This window comes from Halichoerus grypus, chromosome 1 (genome assembly GCF_964656455.1).
Source record: "Halichoerus grypus chromosome 1, mHalGry1.hap1.1, whole genome shotgun sequence".
Taxonomy (NCBI): Eukaryota; Metazoa; Chordata; class Mammalia; order Carnivora; family Phocidae; genus Halichoerus; species Halichoerus grypus.
The window spans coordinates 64,693,198-64,715,759 of NC_135712.1; the positions used below are offsets into that span (position 1 = coordinate 64,693,198).

Here is a 22,562-nt window from a genome sequence, read left to right on the forward strand (position 1 = left end):
ATGTCAAATCTACTTCTTGGCCTTTGCTGTAATGACGGCTTTGGCACTGCATCTTCCAAAGGAGGGGGAAAAAAAACCCCAATCCTATTACACGGTAAGCCCAGCACCGCCTGCAGGATCACCTAGCAGCTCATTTATTCCTCTCCGGGCCACATGGTCAGGTGAATGTGACAGACACATTTTGCTCTCTGTGTCCAGTGATCGAACTTCAATCTTCGGGTGTGCAGATGTGTATATTTGCTTGCGTGCCTGTGTGTATGTGTATGTGGGATTGTACAAGCATTTGGGCTTACCTGAATATAAATACTGATTTGACCCAATTCAAGTGCCTCTCCTTTTATTTTTATTTTTTTTAAGATTTTATTTATTTATTTGACACAGAGAGAGTAAGAGAGAGCATGAGAGGGGAGAGGGTCAGAGGGAGAAGCAGACTCCTCACTGAGCAGGGAGCCCGATGCAGGACTCAATCCTGGGACTCCAGGATCATGACATGAGCTGGAGGCAGTCGCTTAACCAACTGAACCACCCAGGTGCCCCTCAAGTTCTTCTCCTTAATAGCACCTTGAAGAGATGATAATACCTGAGAATTCATAAAGATAACCAAAAATATGTAAAAGAGTGAATCTTCTCTTTGGGATAAGTTTACAACAATTAACATGTACATACATGTATGTAGCAACTTACAAATAATATTACATAACTTCACTGTGATTCAGCCTTCCTTACTGGGGCATCCATGAAACACTCAGCCAGGAGTGGTCTGGAAGCGTCTTGTCCTTTTTTCCTCCTCCTAGATACATCAATTCCTGTACTTACACCAGTCTGGCTGCTTCTTAATGTCAATGTTGAAAACGTCACTGTGAAGAATTCTCTTTTCTCAACTTACCACAGCTTGATGTCTAGTTCTTATATTATCAGACTTATGTCTCAACTGCATAGAGCTGTGATCTTGTTGTTTTCTCATTTTTCTCTTCCTAATAGGTGTTGCACAAACACAAGGTAGGGACTATTGGAAGGGTGACTCACTGGCTTTTAGAGTGGTGGGAGGAATTTTGGATTGGAAGAAAGGACAGAAAGAAAGTGCTGAGAGGAAGGAAGCAGCGACATTTTGGAGCCAGAGGTACAAAAACTGTATCGTGGGTAGTGTGCATGTACGTGTGGCTGTATGTGCACACACGCCCGCACACTCACTCACAGACGGGTATGATTAGTGTCCCTCTGCCCCTATGCTGACATAAATGATTTAAAAGTCACCTCCATACCTAATCTGGCTAGTACACATCACAAGAACCTTAAGGAATACTTCCTCTAAGGTTGTTAAGCTTCACCATTGCTAAAGAAGTAAAATCTCCTCTGAGGTATTTAAAGATAAGATAGGTTCTCACCCTGAGAGCTGAATTGTCCTCTTGTGTAAAGTGGTGTGATGATGAATTCTCTCACTGCTACATCTTTGGTTCTGCCATTACTTAGAACCAGAGAGAAATTCCTAGAGCAAGCCAGAGCTAAAAATTAATTATAATTTATGCCACAGCCTAAGTCATATGCACCTGGTATTCCTCTGATTCCTTCCCATCCATTAGTCAGTCGCACACATGCCTTTTTTGTGTGACATGCTGCCCTCAGCAGAAATAAAAAAGGTTGTTTCAAAGCTGCCCATTGACATGTCATCCACTACAACAAACCCTTGTTAAGTTACATAAAGGGTAGAATTTTAATTGCAGATTCAGGGGTAAAGTTCTCATTACTACCTCTGCCCCTGGCTGCATGTGCATTGGCCTAGGAGGAAAGATGAAAAGACCTAAACAGAGATGATTAAAAAGGGTCTAGGGAGTGATGCAAGAACTTACAAATATTTGAGAGCTACCAAAACAGAAAGGAGTTTTGAGCACAGATAACTGTGGACTTAAAATTAGGAAGAACCTCGGAGACCACTGTCAAGGTTACAAGAGGTTAAAATTAACAATAATGACAAACTTTTAAAATTGTAGCTTTATAGCTATAAGTTTAATTTCCAAGTTAAACTTATTTCATGTTTATTCAGTTCAGCTTTTTTTTTTTTTTTAGTTCAGCTTTTAAAACACCCAAAGCAACATTTTATACCTAGTCTTTATTTGTAGGAAGAAAATACTCATAATAACATTTTAAGAATATTTTCTTTTCCATGAGTTTCCATGGCTTCATGAATAAGTTTACTTTTCCATTTAAAGCTTCCATATTTATAAAGATCTTAAGAGTGCCTTATTATTCCGATTTAAGCAGTAAAATAATCATATGGTCTCATAGCTAGATCTAAAAGAAACTGCAGTTGAAATTATGCATAGTGCTTATAAAAATGTGTAGTTGAGTTGAACTTACTTTCCTAACATGGAATCTATGTTTATGGATTGCCTATAGTGTTTTCCTCTGGGCAGATGTCTACATTTTCTTATCTTTCCTGGTAATGTCAACCTGTTCCTCACTGCTGCTTAGGATGTTAGCCATGTGTTTATATCTGTGGTCAAAAGAAGCAGTACACAACTTGCTAAGTTTTTCCTCACCCGTGGAAAGGTTATCTCTTGCCTTGTGGCTGTAACCTGAAATATTTGACCAAGCCATACTTTGATGAATTTTTCTGATAAAGTTGATCTGTTTGCTGCTTTTGTGTTCCATGATTCAGCAGACATCCTGATGTAGTCGAAGTTGGCTTCAATATGACCAATCCACTTGAATATACCGTCTTATATCCTCCAAGCACTTTCAGTTCAGAAAAGAAAGTGACTGACAAGGAGAAGCAAAGAACATTAGATTAGCAGTCAGTGCCTGGTCTAAAGTAAGTGTTCAATTAAAACACACACACACACACACACACACACACACACACAATAAATGGATTCTAGCCCCGGCTCTGTCACTATTTATCTAAGAGAACTTGGGCACCTCACTTCATCACTTTGGGCCCATTTCTTCATCTGTTAAAAACCAGTCCACTGACATCAAGTTACCATGATGGGACTTTCACTTGAGAATTATCATCTTTGCTGGGCAACTGAGTCACCTACAACTTGGGAGCTTCCACAACTATTGATGCCCAGACTCCATCTCTAGAGATCAGGTTTCAGTTGGTCTGGAGATGGGGATCCATGCATTTATGTTTGAAAGCCCCCATGATGATTCTAATGTGTAACCAGAATGAGGAACAGCTGCCCAGAAGGAAGCTTTCTAGCATCTTCTTCCTCCCTGTGGGAGAAAGACTAATTCATCTGCTTAGGTGGCCAAAGTCTGAAGATAATTGTTCCAGCTTTCTCTTTTGGGTAGCACTACAGGGTTTACAATTTGACCTGACCTCCTTTGGATCTACGGTATGTTATGGTCAGCCTTGTCGAATGCCACCCAGGGGTGCACAGCCCCTGCAGGAGAAGTCTGTGGTTTTGGTTGGTTACATTCAATTTAAGGAGAATATAAGGAGCCCAATTATGATAAAGCTGGTATTTAGATCCCTTTCTCAAGTCTATGTCAATTTATTAATTTTAAACTCAGAAGAGGGAAAACATACCAACAAACTTTACCAAATCTAGTCCTAACTCAATTGTCATGAGGATTAAATAAAGTAGGTTCTTGAATGCTACCCAGATATTTACTCCTATCTCCAGTTTCCTACCAGATCTAAAATTCTGAATACTCTGAGAGGTAATGCAGACAGCATCACTTTGATGCTGATTGGCAAGTTACAATGCAGTACTAACACTGTTACTGATTTGTCATAGAATACATTATTATAAAGAAAGCAGAAAGCTAGAGTGGATAATAGTGAAGTGGGAATCCAGAGGCTAGGATTCATGATTCAGACATTTGGAATCCTGTACAAGTCTCTCTGAGCTTAAATTTTTTCATCTCAAACAAGTGAGTTAATTTCAGACCTTTAAAGTTTCTTCTAGCTCTAACGTTCTAGAGAATGCTGATGGAATTGCTTATGAAGTTGACAGTGACTGATGTGATGGATAGGACACATCCAAGTCTCACTATCCCCTGAAATGTTCCGGCTTCCTATTTGGTACCTACAGTTAGATAAGCCATTAAAGAAAATTTTCGTCTGACACTTATTCTAAGAACATCCCCAACTGGGCAGGTTAGGGAGTTTTATCCTCAAGAAAGTAAAGAGATCAGAGTTACACCTAATGTTTTTTCTCTTGTGCCCTTCAATTTCTGAGCCTCTCCTCACTAAGAAGCCCTCTGATATACTAACCAGGGAAGTGTTAAGCTTTTTTCCTGTCAGCAAATTTGAAACATGACCTGTTTTGCAGAGTGTGTCTTTCCTACCTATTCTGCTTACCTCAACTCACAACCAGCCACAATTCTTCCAAATTTTGGAATCTAGAAAAATGTCAGGTGTTATAGGGTCACCAAAATAATGGCATTAAAGAACAATACTAAGTACTATAAAATTAATATGCTCAGTCAGTACTACTCTGTTACAACTGTTTGATTCCAGATTAAACGCAATTAAGTACCTGACCTTCATTAGCAAACTGACCTCACCAACTTATTTGAGCATGCATCCATAAGTCTGTTAAGACTGTGGAAGCAGAAGGAACTATGGTAGAAAGGGACCTAGTCTAATTCATCTTTTATCCTTTGTATCTAGCAAGACAGTAAATGCTAATACATGCCTAATGTATGTATTCATGTATTGAAGAAGTTCAAACAGATGAGCAGTGGTACAGCAAGTAATCAGGCCAATACCAACATTATAAGGATTTTAGGGGTGCCTGGGTGGCTCAGTCGTTAAGCGTCTGCCTTTGGCTTAGGTCATGATCCCAGGGTCCTGGGATGGAGCCCCGCATCGGGCTCCTTGCCCTGCGGGAAGCCTGCTTCTCCCTCTCCCACTCCCCCTGCTTGTATTCCCTCTCTCACTCTCTCTCTGTCAAATAATAAAATCTTTAAAAACAAACAAACAAAACATTATAAGGATTTTAGATTTTTTTAACGTAAATTCAATTCAGTTAAAATACTGTTACTTTTCAGAATACAGACTCAAATTCCAAGAAAGCACTTTTAATAAAATAAGGCACAATGTTTAATAAGGCAAAATTCACACAGAGGGTTAATATAACATCACATTTTCTTGTGTGTCCTGTGGGAAAAAAGGAGGTATAGAATTGAAGTAGCTTAAATATTTTTTTAGAGCATTTACCATTACAAAGTAATATATAAATTTGATGCACTTAAGTATATCTTGTCCTGAAAAGAAAATTTAATTGTTGAGTCACATTGATTTACATTTGTTATTATTAAGTTTTAAGTACCTATATACTTATATAGATATTCCTAATTCACAATATTTAAAATACATAAAACTAAGGAAGACAATGAAATTTAGTAATTTGACTAAAGTAAAAGTACATATTTTTAATATCCTTTGTCGATACTTTAAAGCCCCAACCTTTATAAAAAGTTAAAATACTGGTAACTTAAAATATTTCTCCCATTAATATTTTTGTTTCTCATGAAAACAAGTGGGCTCAGAAATGCAACAAACACCAATTACAGGCACACAGGGCTCTCCATGATTGTACTGTTGTAAAGTGATTGTTGAAGTTAATATTCCTTTTCAATAACATACATCACATCAATGACCACATCAATGTCAAATGTTTAATAAACGATTCTCTTAAAACATCAGTTGTAGACATAAGAATTAACCAATTTAGTAATACTTTTGTACCAGCAATAGCACTTTCAATCTTATCCCAATTTCTTCTAACCACAATTCAGAATAAAACAGTTTTATCCAATTTATTCACAGCCAAAGAAAGTAAGTTCTGGTAAATGCACTTAATCAATCTAACCATGGCTTTCTGGTACAATGGTATATACATAACCTCCATTAAACTCATAAATTTTAATATTTACTAGATTGAATACTATACCTTAGGATAAATTGAGACTGACAAATCTCAGGTAAAAGTCTAGTAGCACCCAAATCAGTATTACCCTGTGACTGTTCAATGTTTGTTGTTAGTGAACTATTATTTTCTACATCAATTCTTAGCAAATATGGACCAAGGAATGATAGAAAAAATGGAGATATTTACAAGTAAAATGTTAAAAACATAGCCCCTTGCAAGCTAGTGTTACAAAGAAACCACTCACAAAATATCCTAGGCCTCACAGCAATAATACCTTTATATCATGCTATTAATATGAAGTTGGTTGGGAACTGCTGTCATCCCTTAGTGGTAGCAGATAAATTTTCTTTATAATATAAAAAAGAATATATCTTCTCACTGATTTTATTTCAGGGGACTCTGATCCTTATGGCTTGACCTTCTCTGATAGTATGCATGATTGGGATTCCCTCTACAAAAGCCCTAGACTCACAGACATTAGGCCCTGTTTTCGGGGAAGGAATCCCTCAGGTCACTCACATTCTTTCTCCCTGGAGTCAAATGCAAAGGGTCATTACCCTGTCACAAAAAACTTACTAAATGACACAGTTCCCCAGACTTTGGGTCTACAGTGGAGGATTTAAGGCACACCTTTCTGAGAATAAATGAAGACACTGCTGCCTTTAAAAAGATCACGACTATCATGAAAATACAAAAGTGGATGCTATTAAATTTATCAAATTAATGTTATAAGAGAATAGTGCTTAATACAGAAACAGTGACAGTCAAGTACTTTTCTATACAGAGGGAATCAGAACTATGTATCCCAGATCATGTTGCCTAAAAACACGCACATCAGCCTTTACTGTTAACATCCAGCACAACTTAAAAGCTGACTATTTTGGACTAAAGAGGGAGTAACATTTACACTAACATAATAAAATATCTACTGTGGATAAGAAGAGAGGAGATCATTTAAGTAAAAATTAGGTATTTCTAAATAAATGCAGCTTAACTAATTATATACACATTTTATAACTGTTTTGCCTACAAAGGGTCTTATGTAGAATAACTTTTTATATAAATAAATACTGCTAAAATGCTTTAAAAGATCGAACTTTATTTGCACTAATTATTTGCTTAGTATTTTTTTCTTTTTTACATTGTGACAAGGTAAACATTAACCAACGCTGTACGACAAATTCCAGGTTAATGAGGTATTACTTTCTCCCTTTGGAAAGAGCAAGGTTGGCTGTAAGAAAATCCTATTTACTTGCTGGCCCATCATTATGGAGGGATGTGGATAATCTTCCAGTAGCAGAAACCAAAGAAATTTAGTGATAAAGGCTTTCAGATGGTAAATAGGCCTTGTGATTTTAAAACAATTCACTATTAAAGAACTTTCTTAGCTCAGGGATATCCCTGGGTGTCTGGTGACTCCTCTTTCCCTGCCCTTTGTTATTTTTAAAGATTTCTTTCACTTAGTACTCCAGCAATCAGCCTTTTCCTTCTCTTCCTTTGGTTAAATTGGTATTTACGATGTTTGGCAGAATTGGTCTGCAGTATTACACTGCACTAGTGTGGACTGTCTTTAACTTTTATTTACATTGACATAAAAATTTCTCGAATTTGAGGTACAGTTTACAATGCATCTTTACTTTTACATTTGGTAATTTAAAGTTCCAGATAGTAAGAATTTCAGAATAAGAGACTCCTCTGGCACACATTTAGAAGTAAAATATGAACTAACCTTCAGATCTACCTCTGGTATTCAAATACAAGGAATCCTAAGAACCTTGACTAGCTTGTCCTTAGGTCAGCCAATCCCTGGCACCATGGAAGCAAAATATTGTATCAGCTAATCTTATTTCCTAAAATCCTAGTACTATTCAAACTGAGTTGGTGACACTGAGAATTGGATTCTAGGAATAAAGATTACGAAGAATGTTCAATGTACCCATTTCCATTTCAAATATTAACACTGAAGAATTCCATTCTAAACACATTAATGCTGTGGTTAAGTAGTTTTACCCACATAAGTTCTGGTCACTGAAATTGTCCAACTGGAGCAATATCAAAAACTTATTTCATTATGAAAATTAGTGTAGATTCTTAAGTCTCAAAAATAAAGTTTACTAACTAGTTTAAACACAAACATATGACTTAGCAACTAACGAGATAGACTATCATTTCAAATACATAGTCAGCGATATGATTTAGGAGTTGATTACCTGGTTTCTAAATTATCAAGTCCCTTCTATGTCATCTTCTGGCTAATTTCTACAATCACCAGTTATAAAAAAAAAGGGAAGGTAGAGAAGAGAAACAGGGAAAATCTTAGAAATTATTAGCAGCTCTTATAAAAGTTTAGGTCAAAGATTAAAAAAAAGATAGAACTGACAACTGAAATGCAGATTTCAGTTGAAGTCACTAAAGCCAGTTGCACACTGATCTTAGATTTTGAAATGTACATGAACAACAAACAGTTATTGTATATTATGGTATACATCTGCATATATAGCAAAGGCCAGAAACTGTTTCTGGTTGGACCTATTTACATCTGTGAAAGATCAATCAGTATACTTTCTTTCTGGGAAGCCAGGAAGTACTTAATTGTACTTACATACCTACCAATTTATTTTAAAAAGACTAACTCTTGGAAGATTACCCAAGCTGGTAATGGATTAGGAAGTAAACTGAGGCATTTAAGCCAGAAAAATTCGGTCCTATCAATTTGGGTATTTTCCTATGAATACATTATTTTCTACGAAAATATGTTATGTATTGACATTAACTAAGTCAGGTACAAAACACTTTGGGCTTCTCACTTAGGCACTGCCTAAGTTATCTTTATCTTTCATGATTTCGTATGCAGCTTGCTGTGGCTCAAATGGAGAAGTAAACAAAGACTCTACATTACTTCCATTTTATGATCTAATCACCCATGTACTACTTTGTTAGGCAGCAGAAACACTAGATTACTTCTATAGACCTAGAAAATTTCTGAGTCAAAAGGAAAACATATTGTTACATTATAACAAGGTGAAGGGATTCACTCTATAGCAGCGTTTCACAACTGCAGTCATGAAACTCCAGGATGTTTCATGAATAACACATAATAAATCTGAACTATCCTACAATATATTTTCTTCTAAAGTAAAAAATAATACACAAGACAAAAACCTAACATATGTACATTATTATTATTATTATACAACAATCTGCTTTTAAGAAATGGTGTGCCCCAGTTGTGAATGTCAGGAAGCCAGAAGGGAGATCCTCTGATATTCTAATGTGTTTCTGACCTACATATTATTGTATAGGTAACGTTTATCAATAAAACATCATTTTATTATTGGTTATCTAATGACTGCTAGTATGTGTTGTGTATTTTATAATATCAACTTATAATTGTACTATTCAATTTTTATTGCAAATTAACTAGTTAATAAAAATTTGTCATTTCTAATAGCAATTAATCTGTGAAACATTTTTCTGCTATACTCTGGGGATATATTTAACAAATTTCTCATGTTATCAATACATTACTTTCAAAAAGTATTCCATAGTTAAACTAGTTTTGGAAATTATTCTATTTCACACAATTTAAAGACTGCTTTAAAGTCTTTACACAAATGATGGCTGCCCATAACTTTATTTGGCTTGTTGTAATGGTTTTCTAGTTTTTTTTTAAATGTAGAGAAAGTTACAGTTCAGTACACACAGGCAAAGGAGTCAGACATGACTTAAAAATTTTAAAATCATTTTCCCACTCCTTTAATGAAAGATACAAAGAAGCTTTCTAAGCTTACATCTCTTTTCTGTCAAAAGAAATCTGACAGATTTTTAAATCAAAAGCTATTATTCTGTCTTATGATGAAAAGATTGATCAAGACTGTTGCTTCCCATTAAGTGTAAAAGTGATTTCCTTACAAGGGGATCACTTCATGTTTAAACAAAAAATTCAAGTCAAGGTGGCATGAGCTCTTATGTCAGATATACAGCTGTTTACCTAGTTCTGTTAAAGCATATTTTAAAGTGTTCTGCATAGTATGTCAGGTTATATAGGCTGCTCTGGCATCGTTCCATGAATAAATTTCTAAAATCTTGCTAGGATTAAGGCACTGTAATAGTCATTGCTGGATTACAGAAAGGAAACAACAATCATATAGAACAAAAGAGCAGAACTGAAGAGTTTTAAAATCCCACATAGAAGTTATATCCCTTACTTTACCAGTTAGTAGGTCACTTGAAAGGGTTAGGTCCTATGTAACCATCTGTGAGCTTATCTGAATAGCTCTGTAATCTAGACACATGGGCAATACAGGAAGGGAGGGCTAATCCTGCTAAGGTATAATGTTCAATCTAAACCCAAGGACAATTCTGGTAATAATTACAGCTCTGATCATTTCTTTCTTCATCTCAACTGTCACAAGTTATACCACTCATGGTTTATTATAGCACTGCTCTTCAGAATGTTCCATTGTGCTGTGTGATTCATGCAAAACTTGAGTGAAAATCGCAAATAATCAGTTAAATTTGAAACCATCATTCAGAGTGAATTATATTCAAAGAATCCAAACATGGAACTGGACTCATTCCTGCTGAATGGGAAGATGAAATGCAAAATCTTTTCCATCATCTCCAACTCTTTCATGGACATTCAAGATGAAGATACGGTTTCTAGTGAACTTCAAAGTCTGTTTTCTTTTCTAATCACCTTTGCTCAATTCTTTTAATGTTTCATACAACCCTGCATTCTTTTCAACCAAGAAGAACTTTCTGCATTCTGTGTGCAGCAACACTAGCTTCGTCCTCCGAGTCAGATTCGCTCTGGGATGTGGAGCTGTGAGAGGCGGAACTGCAAGGGGAAGAACATTCTGGGGAGCATAAGTAGTGCATCAGTGGGAGGCGGTACTTCCCACAGAAGTCCACAAATTTAATTTGTCTGACACAGCAGTCAAAGTAGACTCCTGGAGAGAAGAAGGAATTAAGTACAAAATAATCATTACAAAGCAAAGAGCCATTTATTTTTCAACCCCTTCTCCAGCATTCTGAAGAAAAGTCATATATAGTCTCCTTTTCTGTGAATTTTAAGTAGAAGCAATAGTTGCTTCTATAGCTATTTACAGAAATACTAGAAGGCCTAGATGGCAATTTGGCTACTAAGAGAAGGCCAGATAAGATTTATCTTAAAGGGAGCTGGCATTAAAAGGATACTGTTAACTTATTTTCTCTGGGTAACTTGGTGGACAATGGCTGATGGAGAGATTATAGTGTTTAGTATAGTTCTTCCCCCATCCTCCAAGCTACTCCTTGGTACTACCCTACAGTCAAGAAGCTTAAAAAAACCCCACAAGGGGCACCTCGGTGGCTCAGCTGGTTAAGCGACTGCCTTCGGCTCAGGTCATGATCCCAGGAGAGTCTGCTTATCCCTCTCCTTCTGCTCCTCCCCACCGCTCGTGCTCTCATGCTCTCCCTCTCTCAAATGAATAAATAAAATCTTAAAAAAACCCCACAAAACTCCTTTAATGATCTTAAAAGATTAGTTGTTACACACAAAATTTGCAGAAAAGAGATCACTTTTGGTATTTTGTTCTTATGTATTGGGAAGGGAAAATTAAAAGAAACAAAATACCATCTTACATTTCCACAGGCTCTAAATCTACAGGTTTCAAAGCTGTTTCATGAATGATCTCACTTGATTCTCACATAATTATATATTGTTAGGTAGACTGAAACAGTATTCACCTTTTTTGATTCCTAATTTAGTGCTCCTGAGCTGGGCCCTTCAGCTAAGTAAAACTATAGCTACAGCTGAGAGGAAAGCAGAGGTTACTGTGGCTCAGGGTTCAGTGTAACTGGAACACCTACAATTCTGGGTCCCATCACCTTTCTGCAGAGCAATCTCAACCTCTATACTCTAAGATTCCTCCGGCACCAACTACTCTATGTGTATCACATAAGGCTCTAAACTAAGAAGATGTGGTTCAAGCAAAGGAGAAACAATGATTTCTATTTATCTTTTCCCCCCATTAACTTTCTAATTTTTTGATCCTGTAGCCAGTATAATTCATAGTTTAAAAAGGGGATTTCATGGTATGTTACTTTGAACAATTTAGGAAAGTATATAAATGCAATAAACGGGTCAATCAATATTGATAGTAAATCCCCCAAAATGTGTTAGCATCCTAAAAGAAGAAGGAAGTAATAAAATAAAGCATTATAGAGTTACCATGAGCTAAAACAGTACAATACTACCTTGTCATTTCTATGATCTCAGATTCTACAAAGACAAAAAAAATCTCTCAAAATATAAATTTACGTTTGCTGGGGCACCCAGGTGGCTCAGTTGGTTAAGATTTCGACTCTGGTTATGGCTCAGGTGGTGATCTCAGGGGTCGTGAGATCGAGGCCGTGCCCCACCCCACCTTGGGCTCTGTGCTCAGTGGGGAGTCTGCTTGAAGATTCTCTCTCTCTGCCCCTCCCCCAACTTACACACTCAAGCTCTCTCTCTAAAATAAGTAAGTAAATCTTAAAAAAAAATAAATTTACTTTTGTTTAACTCAGTGTTCAATAGCTAATGAGTCTGAGGGGGAAAACATCACTGGTTCAATTTTCGTATAATCTCGATTTTTAAACTAATAATTTTTGAAGTACATTTGTTTCTAAGATACATAACATATCGGTATACTAAAAAAGTCATTTAAAAAAGCATTTAAAAGAGAAAAGAGAATTCTTGTAGAGGTCCATTTTTAGAATTCAAAGAAGAGATCAGACATAGATTATTATGCCGTAAGGCCTGGTGTGAATGCTATCCCTCACCACTGTTAAAGCCAACTTGGGGGATGCCTGGGTGGTTCAGTCAGTTAAGCGTCTGCTTTCAGCTCAGGTCATGATCCCAGGGTCCTGGGATCAAGTCCCACATCAGGCTCCTTGCTTGGGGAGGAGCCTGCTTCTCCCCCTGCTTGTGCACATGCTCTCTCTGACAAATAAATAATCTTCCAAAAAAAAAAAAAGCCAACTTGGGAAAGGAGAGCTACAGAGAAGAGCTTAAGCACTTCTAATCTGGCACAGCACAGGACCTTCCATTTCTAAGAGTGGCCAGAAATGGCCTAGAGGGTCATCTTTTTTAAACCAAGAGTGTCTTTTTTATTTTTTAATATTCTTTGAAAAATTTAAATCATTTTCTCTCTTTTAACCTTCAAACAGTTTTAAGACACGATGGGAGTTCCAGGGAAAATCTCACCTGGCTCTGATCATCATGATGTAGCATTTCCTCAGCACCTACATTTCTCCTACAACGGTAAAAACCCTCTGTACTCCCATTAGATTGGATTTTTAAAAAGCAGTCTTTTATGAGAGAGCCAAAATAAAACGACCTGCTATCTGTCACCAGCTCCCACCCACACACCCTGGCACTTCAGGCCTTCATAACTGGGCCTCAATGTATCTTTTACTCTTCTCTCATGTACCTCCCTAACTGTATATTTGAGCCAAATTACTACTCATCCAATATTGTGCCCCATACTGTTTTGTCTCCAATTTTGCTCTCTCCAACTGAAAAGTTTCCTATCCTCAATCTTACTTACCATATCAAAATCCAACTCATACTTTAAGAATCAGCTCATTTTTTCCAGATCTAATTACATGTATCCTCTCCCTCCTTTGATTTCCAATAGTATTTTGAATTTCTATTTTACTCTGCCTTGGAGTCTATCATTTCTTTAATTCCCTCCAAATGCTATAAACTGAAGACTTTTTTTTTTTAAAGATTTTATTTTTTTGTCTCAGAGAGAGAGAGTGCGCGCAAGCACAGGCAGGGGGAGCAACAGGCAGAGGGAGAAGCAGACTCCCCGCTGAGCAGGGAGCCTGATGCAGCACTCGATCCCAGAACCCTGGGATCATGACCTGAGCCAAAGGCAGACGATTAACCGACTGAGCCACCCAGGTGTCCCTACATTCAAGAAATTTTGAACCATGGATTTACAAGAATATAAAAGTCGAGGGTACATTCCAAAATTGGCACATTCAGCCCATTCTCCTACATCCTGAATCATAATCTATAAAGGTACCTGATACTCAGAACAGTGGGTCTAGGAAAATGTCCATCAAATAAATATGAAAAGTGGCTAAACATTTTGGAGACTCGTTTTAAACTGTTAGGACTGTTTATGCTTCCTTTGTGTTTCCTCTTATTTTACCGCCTTATTCTACTATCTTGTGACAGTTCCAAGACACGATGAGACTTTCTGGGTATTTTCCTTCTGTATGAATTGTAAAGCACTAAAAAAAAAAGAAAGGGAGAGGAAGGAGAAAAGTCTTACTTTACTGGTAAAAGGGTGAAAGGATAAGGGAAACAGAAAGAGGCTAAATGCCTTTCTCTGAAAGAAGATGACTACTTAAAAACACTTCGATCATCTATAAAAAATAGCTAAATGAGTGGGAAACATATACACTGAATTAACTTACCTCCACACTTTGGGTTTGGGCAATTGCTGGCTAAACTCAAGTATCTAAGAAGATTCTCAGGAAGATCGTAGGGAGTGTAGGAAATATTTCGAATTTTAATGGTCCGTGCAGCTAATTCCAGGAGAGTTGGAGGGTCATAGGTTAAATCTCTAACAAAACGAACAACTAATGGATTTCCTCGCAAACTCAATTCTTCCAAATGAACAAGGCTGAGGATCTCTCGAGGCAGGTATGTCAGCAAGTTATTGTGAAGACTGAGGGAACGAAGCGAATGCAACCTACAATGAATGCAGTACAAAAATCAATGGCAGCGAGCAAGCTAACTACCAAGAAAGCTAAGCGAAGAACTTGATTTTCCCATGAGGATAAGCAATTAAGGCCAACAGAAGAGGTAAAATAAAAAGGAGCTGAAACTAGACCAGAGTGTAGACTTGTAAATATCATGAGATGATATTTGCCCACGGGATCTTAGAGAATGTAGAATAATAATCAGTATTCTGATGTGCCAGCCTGACATAAATGCTAGATTTAAAGATTTTTTAGCATGATTTATCATTCAGATACCTATAAGAAGAAAGATTTAAAATGCAATAGAAATCAAGATCCTTCACATTATGTCATCAGGATAGGAATGTTTCATATCAAATATAAAATCAGTAAAATTCCATAAAACCTGGGGAAATCTATGCCAAATTACTCTATTTTTGATTAGAGAAAACAGGCTAAACAAATATTTTGAGACATAAACCAGCACATTTAAAAGTAATGTTAAAAATAAGCAACTCAACTCACAGCAAACCTCAGAACTGTAATTCTCATGTATCATTTACTTTGAGAATGCCTAATTTTCTTCTACATATATAAAACATGTGGGATGAATGCAAGACAAAAATTCCTAAGCAAGGATCTCTGTGTATACTTAGCCTGCCTGAAACTACTCACTGTGAAAGCTGAGGAGGCACACTTTGGATTTTGTTGTCACATAATACCAAGTAACTTAGAGAAGGCAGATTTGCTAATTCTGGTGGGATTTCTTTGATGAAGTTTCCTCCGAGATATAAACACTCTAAACTGTAAAAATAAATGAACAAAAACAAAAATGTAAACAAAAATTGGACAAGACATCCCAATGTCTTTATTACAATAAACACATTTCATTTATTCATTCAGCAAATGTTTTACTTAGGATCTGCTATATGCTATACAGGCTCTAGAGAAATAATGTAATCTTTAGAGAGCTTATATTACAGGTAAGCAGGTAAGACAGGGTATTGTTAGACCATATTATAATTAAACACAAAACAAGGCCAAAAGTGAGTATAACATGATTAAAATACCAAAATAAGCAGAGCAATCCATAAATGATAAAGGAGTTTAAAAAAACTGAGAAGTAAGAAAAGGACACAGTACTTGGGATTGGGAAAGGCTTTGCAAAAGTTTGTGACTTCAGATGGACCATGAATTTAGTCCTTGCAGCTGGGAGGAAATAAGACACTTCAGGTTGGAGGGGAGGGCTTTTATGGGACAATGGACACATCTTTTACCACAGAAGGGCAGAGTTCCTATTGAAGAATCCAGAGAAAAGGCTGAAGAAAAGCCGGATTATACGAAGCCTGAATTTTGTGCTGTAGGCATGGATTTGGTGCACTTTTAGGCAATGGAAAAACCACTATCTTTTTCTGAAAAGAATGGGAAAACATGGCTGAACTCTAAATTTCTTCTTTGTTCTTACTATAGCAAAAGCATTCTTCAGGAGCTATCTAAATAAATTGTGTAAAACTGACCACTATCATGAAATTAAAGCTCCAGATACTTACCTTATTTTCCATCAGGTTAACCACATTTTAGACATAGCATATATTGCACCAAAATGCACTGCTACTTTTTGTGGTGTTGACTGTAGAAAGGCTTTCTCCGAAAGATTTTTGCAGGGAGTAGCAGAATCAGTTCTTATAAGATATATAATTAAAATATATACATACAGATTTTTTCCATTACAATGTTACTTTTGTCTTCCTGTTAAATCTGCTAATTCAATGGACACTAGCATTCTTTTAAGACACCTCTGAATGTGGGAAAAAATAGCCTACTAAACTATTACCCAAACTTCCAGGGTAAGAACTACCTGGGATACTTTTAAAGCTACAAATTCTAGGCCCCATCCAGATTCACTAAATCAGAGTTCCAGGGGAAGATTTTAGGATATAAGGTTAAAAGATAGAGTAGGATTAAAAAGGTAAAGCCAAGTTACTCTGCAGGGCTACAGCTAATTATAAATCCACAATTAGCAAATTAAGAGTACTTCTTACCATATAATCCTGGCAGGACTTATTATTATCATTTGCTTTAATTTTTTTTTTAACTATTTGATTGTGTGAAAAATGATACCATTCTGTTCTTTTAATTTGCAGTTCTCTAGTTATTAGTGAATTAAGCATCTCTGTATATATTTTTGGTCATTTGTGTATCTTTAGAGAATTGCCTGTTCCTATTCTTTACTCATTTTTCTCACAGGTTTTATGGCTTTCTCTTATTAATTTGTTGGGAGCTTTGTTGTTAAATACATGTTCCGCATAACCTTGTTCTTCTGTGGCCTAGAGCATGGTCTATTTTTGTTCACATTTTGCATGTGTAAAATGAATGTGGAGCTACTAGTATTGAACTTATTAACTGCAATTCAAAATTTTTATAGCATCTATTATTTTGCCTTCTTGCTCTGGTGGTTAGTCTTCTACCAGAAACAGTTTTCCTTCTTCCCTTTATAATTACCAAGTTTTGCTCTTTCCCCTGAAAATACAGAGGCTATAATGCAAATAAATCCTTGCTGAACTGCTCCTTAACTCATATGAAACATTTCTCTTTTTTCCTTTTAATCCATTTGCCTTAAAATCTATTTCTTTTAATTATCAATATTGTGTCTCGATTTTATTTTTGTTCGTATTTATTTCATTTAAACCACCATTCACCAGTATAAGAACTTAAGCCATTTACTTATTCTTGTTATGCCCTAGGTTTTTCCTCTTCAAAATGGAATAATATTATACATCACATAAAGTGCCTAGTTAACAAATACGAACTAGGCATCTACCACGTGCCAGGCACCATTCCAGGAACACAGTATAAACAAGACCAAGTTCTTTACTTTATAATCTTGTGAGATAGACAATAAATCAGTGAATGTGTATGTATTATGTCTGAGAGCTTTAAGTGTTACCTCCCTAAAAAGGGAGGTAATTAGATGGTTAGTTACGGAAGTGAAATTCTAGACAGGGTGGTTAAGAAAGGTTTCTTTTAGATGACATGTGAACAGAGATCAGAATGAAATGAATGAGTACAAATTCCTAAGGTAGAAAATGCTTGGTGTGTTGCCAGTTGTGGGTACATCAGAGTGGTGGATGGGGGACAGTGGTGGTCAGACAGGTAGCATGGTAAGGCCAGATCACAGAGGGCCTTTTGGGCCTCAGTAAGGATTTTGAATTTTATCCTAAGTAGGAAGGGTTTTGAACAAAGTTGTGTAACTTGACTGACACTTTACAAAGATCACTGTGGCTACTGTGTGGAAAGTAGCTTGGTAAGTGGTGGGGAGAGGAGAGTACAATGGGAGAAGTGGAAGTAGGATGACTAGACTGGAGCCTAATGCAGTAGTGCAGATGTGAAACAATAGAGATTTGCTTGGTACATCTTCTTCTATCCTATTACTTTTACCTTATTGAGGTATTTCTATTTCAAGTGTAACTCTTATAAGCAGGATGCAACTTGATTTTGTAAGTTTAGACTTGTGTTTTCTATTACCACAGTGTATCTAAATATCTTTTTTCTCTTCTGCTCTTTTGTGTGTTTCATTCAAATTTCCTTTCTTCCCATTCCCCCTCTACTCTTTTGAACTGTATGTGCTATTTCTATCTTGCTAGTAGTTACCCCTTGAATTTCCTTTGCTCTCCCTCTCGCTCCCAAACACACATCCATGTTTTCTGTCCTTCTCTTCATATCATTTAGAACTAGTTCTACCTTGATTTGAAAATAAATTTAAATTTATTTCCAATTAATAATTATTCAGATTCATGAATCTGTTTTACCAATTTCTTTGTTCACCATTGTTTCTGGAGCTTGTTATTTCTTTTTTCTTTTTCTTTTTTTATAACTCTGAATTTTACTAAAATTAGTTCTGATACCCAAAAATAGGTTGGCCCTACATAAGCCTGCTTTCAAGCTTTGAAGTACAAGCCTGCTAGTAAAGATCTTGCTATTTCTTTTAAAGTCCATTTTTTCTTGGAGTATATATTCAACAAAGACCCATGGTTGTTAATTTTTGAATTCTTTGTCTTTAATGTTTTTATCTCTTTCCTTCACTGTTGAGTAACAGCTTGGCTAGGCATAAAATTCTAGGTTGACATCACTTTTCCTTAGCACTAAGAAGATACTATTCTATTACCTTACTACAGCCAGTATTACTACTGTTCCTTTGTAGGTAATCGGTTTTTTTATTAGGAGCTGTTAGGGTCTTTTTCTCTCTATTCTAAAGTTTTACTATGATGTTTCAAGATATCAGTTTAGAGTGCTCTTGTGGAAAATTGGTAGAGTCTAATTGTGGAAAATTGTCAGCTACTATTACATCAAACATAGCCTTTCCTACATTTTCTCTATTCTCTTTCTAAAATTCCTACTAAACAGCTGTTTGAACTTCAGGATCAATTTTACATGAAAGAAACCTTTCTTTCATACTCTCCATTTCTTTCTTTTTTTTTTTTAAAGATTTATTTATTTGAGAAAGAGTGAGAGAGACAGAGAGAGAGCACACAAGCAGGGAGGGGGCAGAGGGAGAGGGAGCTGACTTCCAGCTGAGCGGGGAGCCTGATGCAGCAGGGCTAGATCCTAGGACTCTGGGTTATGACCTGAGCCACCCAGGTATCCCTGTACTCTCCATTTCTTTATCTTTTTGTGCTGCATTCCCGGAGAATGCCTCAGTAAGATCTTTTGGCTTAATGATTCATTCATCAGCTGACTTCAGTATACTATTCAGCACACTGAGTTCATAATTACATTTTTTTTTTTCATTTCTAGGAATTCTAACTGGGGTTTTCATAATTGTTGGTTTTTAACTTTCTTATTCTTGTTTCATTGATGAAGTTCCTGCCTTTACCTTTCTGAAGTTATAAAACATACTTTAAAGTCCTTTAAAGAGTATCTTGTATGTATTTTCTCAGGTACAATTTCTTTCATTTGTTGAGTTTCTGTTATTTCATCATCTCAGACTTCCTTGATATGTAGTGATTTAAAAAGCTAACTTGAATCTGAAGTTTTGTCATTTTAAAAATATATTGATACTTTTTTCCTATTTCTGATTGTGCAAATCTTTCCAAGATTGCATCTCTCTTTTGAATTATAATGCTTAGTAGAAGTAAGCAGACAACTTTAATTCTGATATATTTTTTTCTCTTTCAAAGAATATCTTGTAGCAAAAATCAACTGTTTGGATATAAGACTGAATTCTCCTACACATAAGTATCTGAGCACTGGTTAAAAAAGAAAGAAAAAGTTCCTGAGCAGGATTTTTTGTTCTACCAAATATGGTATAAGTTAATGCTTGGTTACTCAGAAATCTCTCTTTTTCAAAGAGGGGAGCTACTAGAATAGAATGGAACAAAAGAGAGTAGAATAGAAAGAACATCTGAAATCCAAATCACAGAAATTATCCTGGAAAAGGAACTATTTTAATGAGAAGACTACCTGGGGAAAAATTTAGCAATCTTGGGAGTCCTTTGATAAAGATTTCAATAGTCAAATAATAAATAACAATTTGCGACAGAATCTAATGATGGAGAAAAAATAAGGTGAAGAAAGGGAAGAGTGATTCTGAGAGCAAATTTAAATCTTGTCCTTTCTATTTGTTTAAGTCAAGAACTGAGAGAAATTAGTGTCTGGTTGTCAGTTATGACTCAATGTCTGCTTCTATCAATGCTTGGAGTGTACACAGAAAGAAAGGATGCCAAACCTTAGTAGTTACTGTGACTTTATCAGAAAAGTATCTGATGTTCTAAAATATAACTAAGCCTACTATTTCAAAATCATATAAATTCTCTGTGGGTATCATTAATCAGAGTACACAACCAGCATATTAAATTTACACTTTCAGACCTATTTCTCACTTTGAAACTCAAATAATTTCCAAAGTTCTAGGGACTTGAAGCCTTTCAATTATTTGGGCAAACTAAACACACTCTACTGTTTCCAAAAATGCTTTTGAAAGGAGAAAACAAACTACTGTTGAATGTTAAGCAAAACTGTAGTGTTTAAAAGTTCTTGTGATGTATTTTTGTCAACATTGCACTTCTGTTCATCGGGCTTGGAACAATTCTATTTTTTCGTGACAAACACTGAAACAGAAAACTCATTCACAGAATTCATAGAATTCTTCCTTTCCTTTCTGTTTAGCATTAACACACCAATGTTAAATTTGCTTCTTGGAAAGTATCTTGATTCTCCAATCCTTAGTGATACTGAAGTGGGTGCCTTTTCTCTAGCAAGGGCCAATGACCCACTGAAAAAACAGACGAGGCCCTTAGTGCCAATAACTTTAACCACAGGCCTAAGTAGAAAATGTTTTGCTCCTCCACCCAAATAAAAATGACATTAAGAGGGGCGACTGGGTGCTCAGTCAGTTAAGCGTCTGCCTTCAGCTCAGGTCATGATCTCAGGGTCCTGGGATTGAGCCCCGCGTCAGGTTCCTTGCTCAGTGGGAGCCTGCTTCTCCCTTTCCCTCTGCCTGCCGCTCCCCCTGCTTGCGATCTCTCTCGCTTGCTATCTCTTTCTCTCTGTCAAATAAATAAATATTTTAAAAAGTGACATTAAGAATAACAAAAATATAAATTCGTTCTACATTATGGTTGGTTAAAGGGAGATGGAATTATAGTGAGGCAGCTTTGTACAAGAAGGCAGGAAACAGGTAGAGAAACACAGAGAGATAAGAACTATACATCTGTGGATAAAGAAAGTAGTTTTCTTGAGGTAGCATCCCCATATCGAATCATTTTCAAATACTATCACTCACCACAAGCTTTTAAAGTACATGAACCACATGAATCTCATTGTCACTATCTGGCTTCAAGCAAGTGACTGATACTAAATCTCAGTGTCCTCATCTGCTAAAAAAAAAAGGGAGGGGGGTGAATCAGGCCATTGCCCAGGTTGTTTCTACTTCTAAGATTGTATTTCTACACGACCCTTTTAGCCTACACTCAACTAGAGTTGCAATTTGGAGCATGGCCTAAACCTTTACTGATTCTTATCAGTAAAGAGAAATGGAGCATAAAACTGAAAAAAGGAAACACTGACAAAGATCCCACACACAATTGGAGCCAAAGGTACAATGACCAAAAAGCATAGTTTATTGGCTAGAAAATCAGGTAAACCAGGAAAGAGTTTTGACCAATCCTCCTGATCACATATGCAACAGCAGTCAGAAGGATTAGGTTCTAGCCCTATTCTGTCACAGCGGAAAATTCTTGGGTTTGGACTCAGAGGTCCCAGAGATCAAATCCAGTTCCACCACTCATTGGCTTTGGGTTCTTATAACTTAACCTCTCAAAGCCTCAGTTTCTTCCTCTCATCTCACATAGGCATTGTGAGAATTAAAAAGGATATTTAGAGCCTCTACCGCAGGGCCTACAGCATTGTAAGTACTCAATAAATAGGATTTTTGCCTACCTTTTCCCCCATGTGATGGAAATAATTGCTCTAGGTTTTTCTTAGTATATTAAGACTCAAATGAGAAGGTTGGAATTATGTAACTTCAAAACTAGGAGGAACCAAGGACTGTCAATTTTATGTCTAAATCTCTTTCCAACTTTTCTATTTCTTAATATCGCTCTTAGCATCACACAGGTGTAAGTGACCATCATCTCTCATTCTACTAGAATGACCTCCTTCTAACCAGCCCTCAAAATCTCGTCTCTCCACCCTCTCCCCACTCCATTGCTGCACAGCAACAAGGCTGATGTGCTTAAAACTTTCCTGTGTGTACTTAGAATAAAATCCAAACTTTACCATGGTCTTCAAGATCCAACATGGCCTGGGACTGGTTCAAGTTTCTATTTGCCAACTTTCACTCTTGGCCACTTTCTCACTATGCTCTAGTACAATGTCCTCCTTTCAAAATGTTGGCCTTCAGTCCCTCTCGCCTTCCGGCTTTTACATGCACTGTTCCTTTTACCTAGACTGATCCCACCC

General features: G+C 36.5%; 1 protein-coding gene across 4 annotated transcripts in view; it reads right to left on the minus strand.

Moving 5' to 3' along the window:
* LRRC58 (leucine rich repeat containing 58) overlaps window positions 1-22,562 on the minus strand; it is a 39,037-nt gene that overhangs the window by 14,563 nt on the left and 1,912 nt on the right. The window contains exons 2-5 of one of the 4 annotated variants that reach the window (XR_013445417.1): window positions 15,279-15,407; window positions 14,337-14,614; window positions 2,538-2,757; window positions 1,386-1,486 (exon numbers count right to left, since the gene is read on the minus strand). Coding sequence is in view for 3 of the 4 variants with exons in the window: in XM_078066455.1 (XP_077922581.1) it covers window positions 2,549-2,757; window positions 14,337-14,614; window positions 15,279-15,407 (616 nt within the window). In the remaining variant the exon portion in view is untranslated. The other 3 variants (XM_078066455.1, XM_036111741.2, XM_036111742.2) reach the window with 3 other exon arrangements.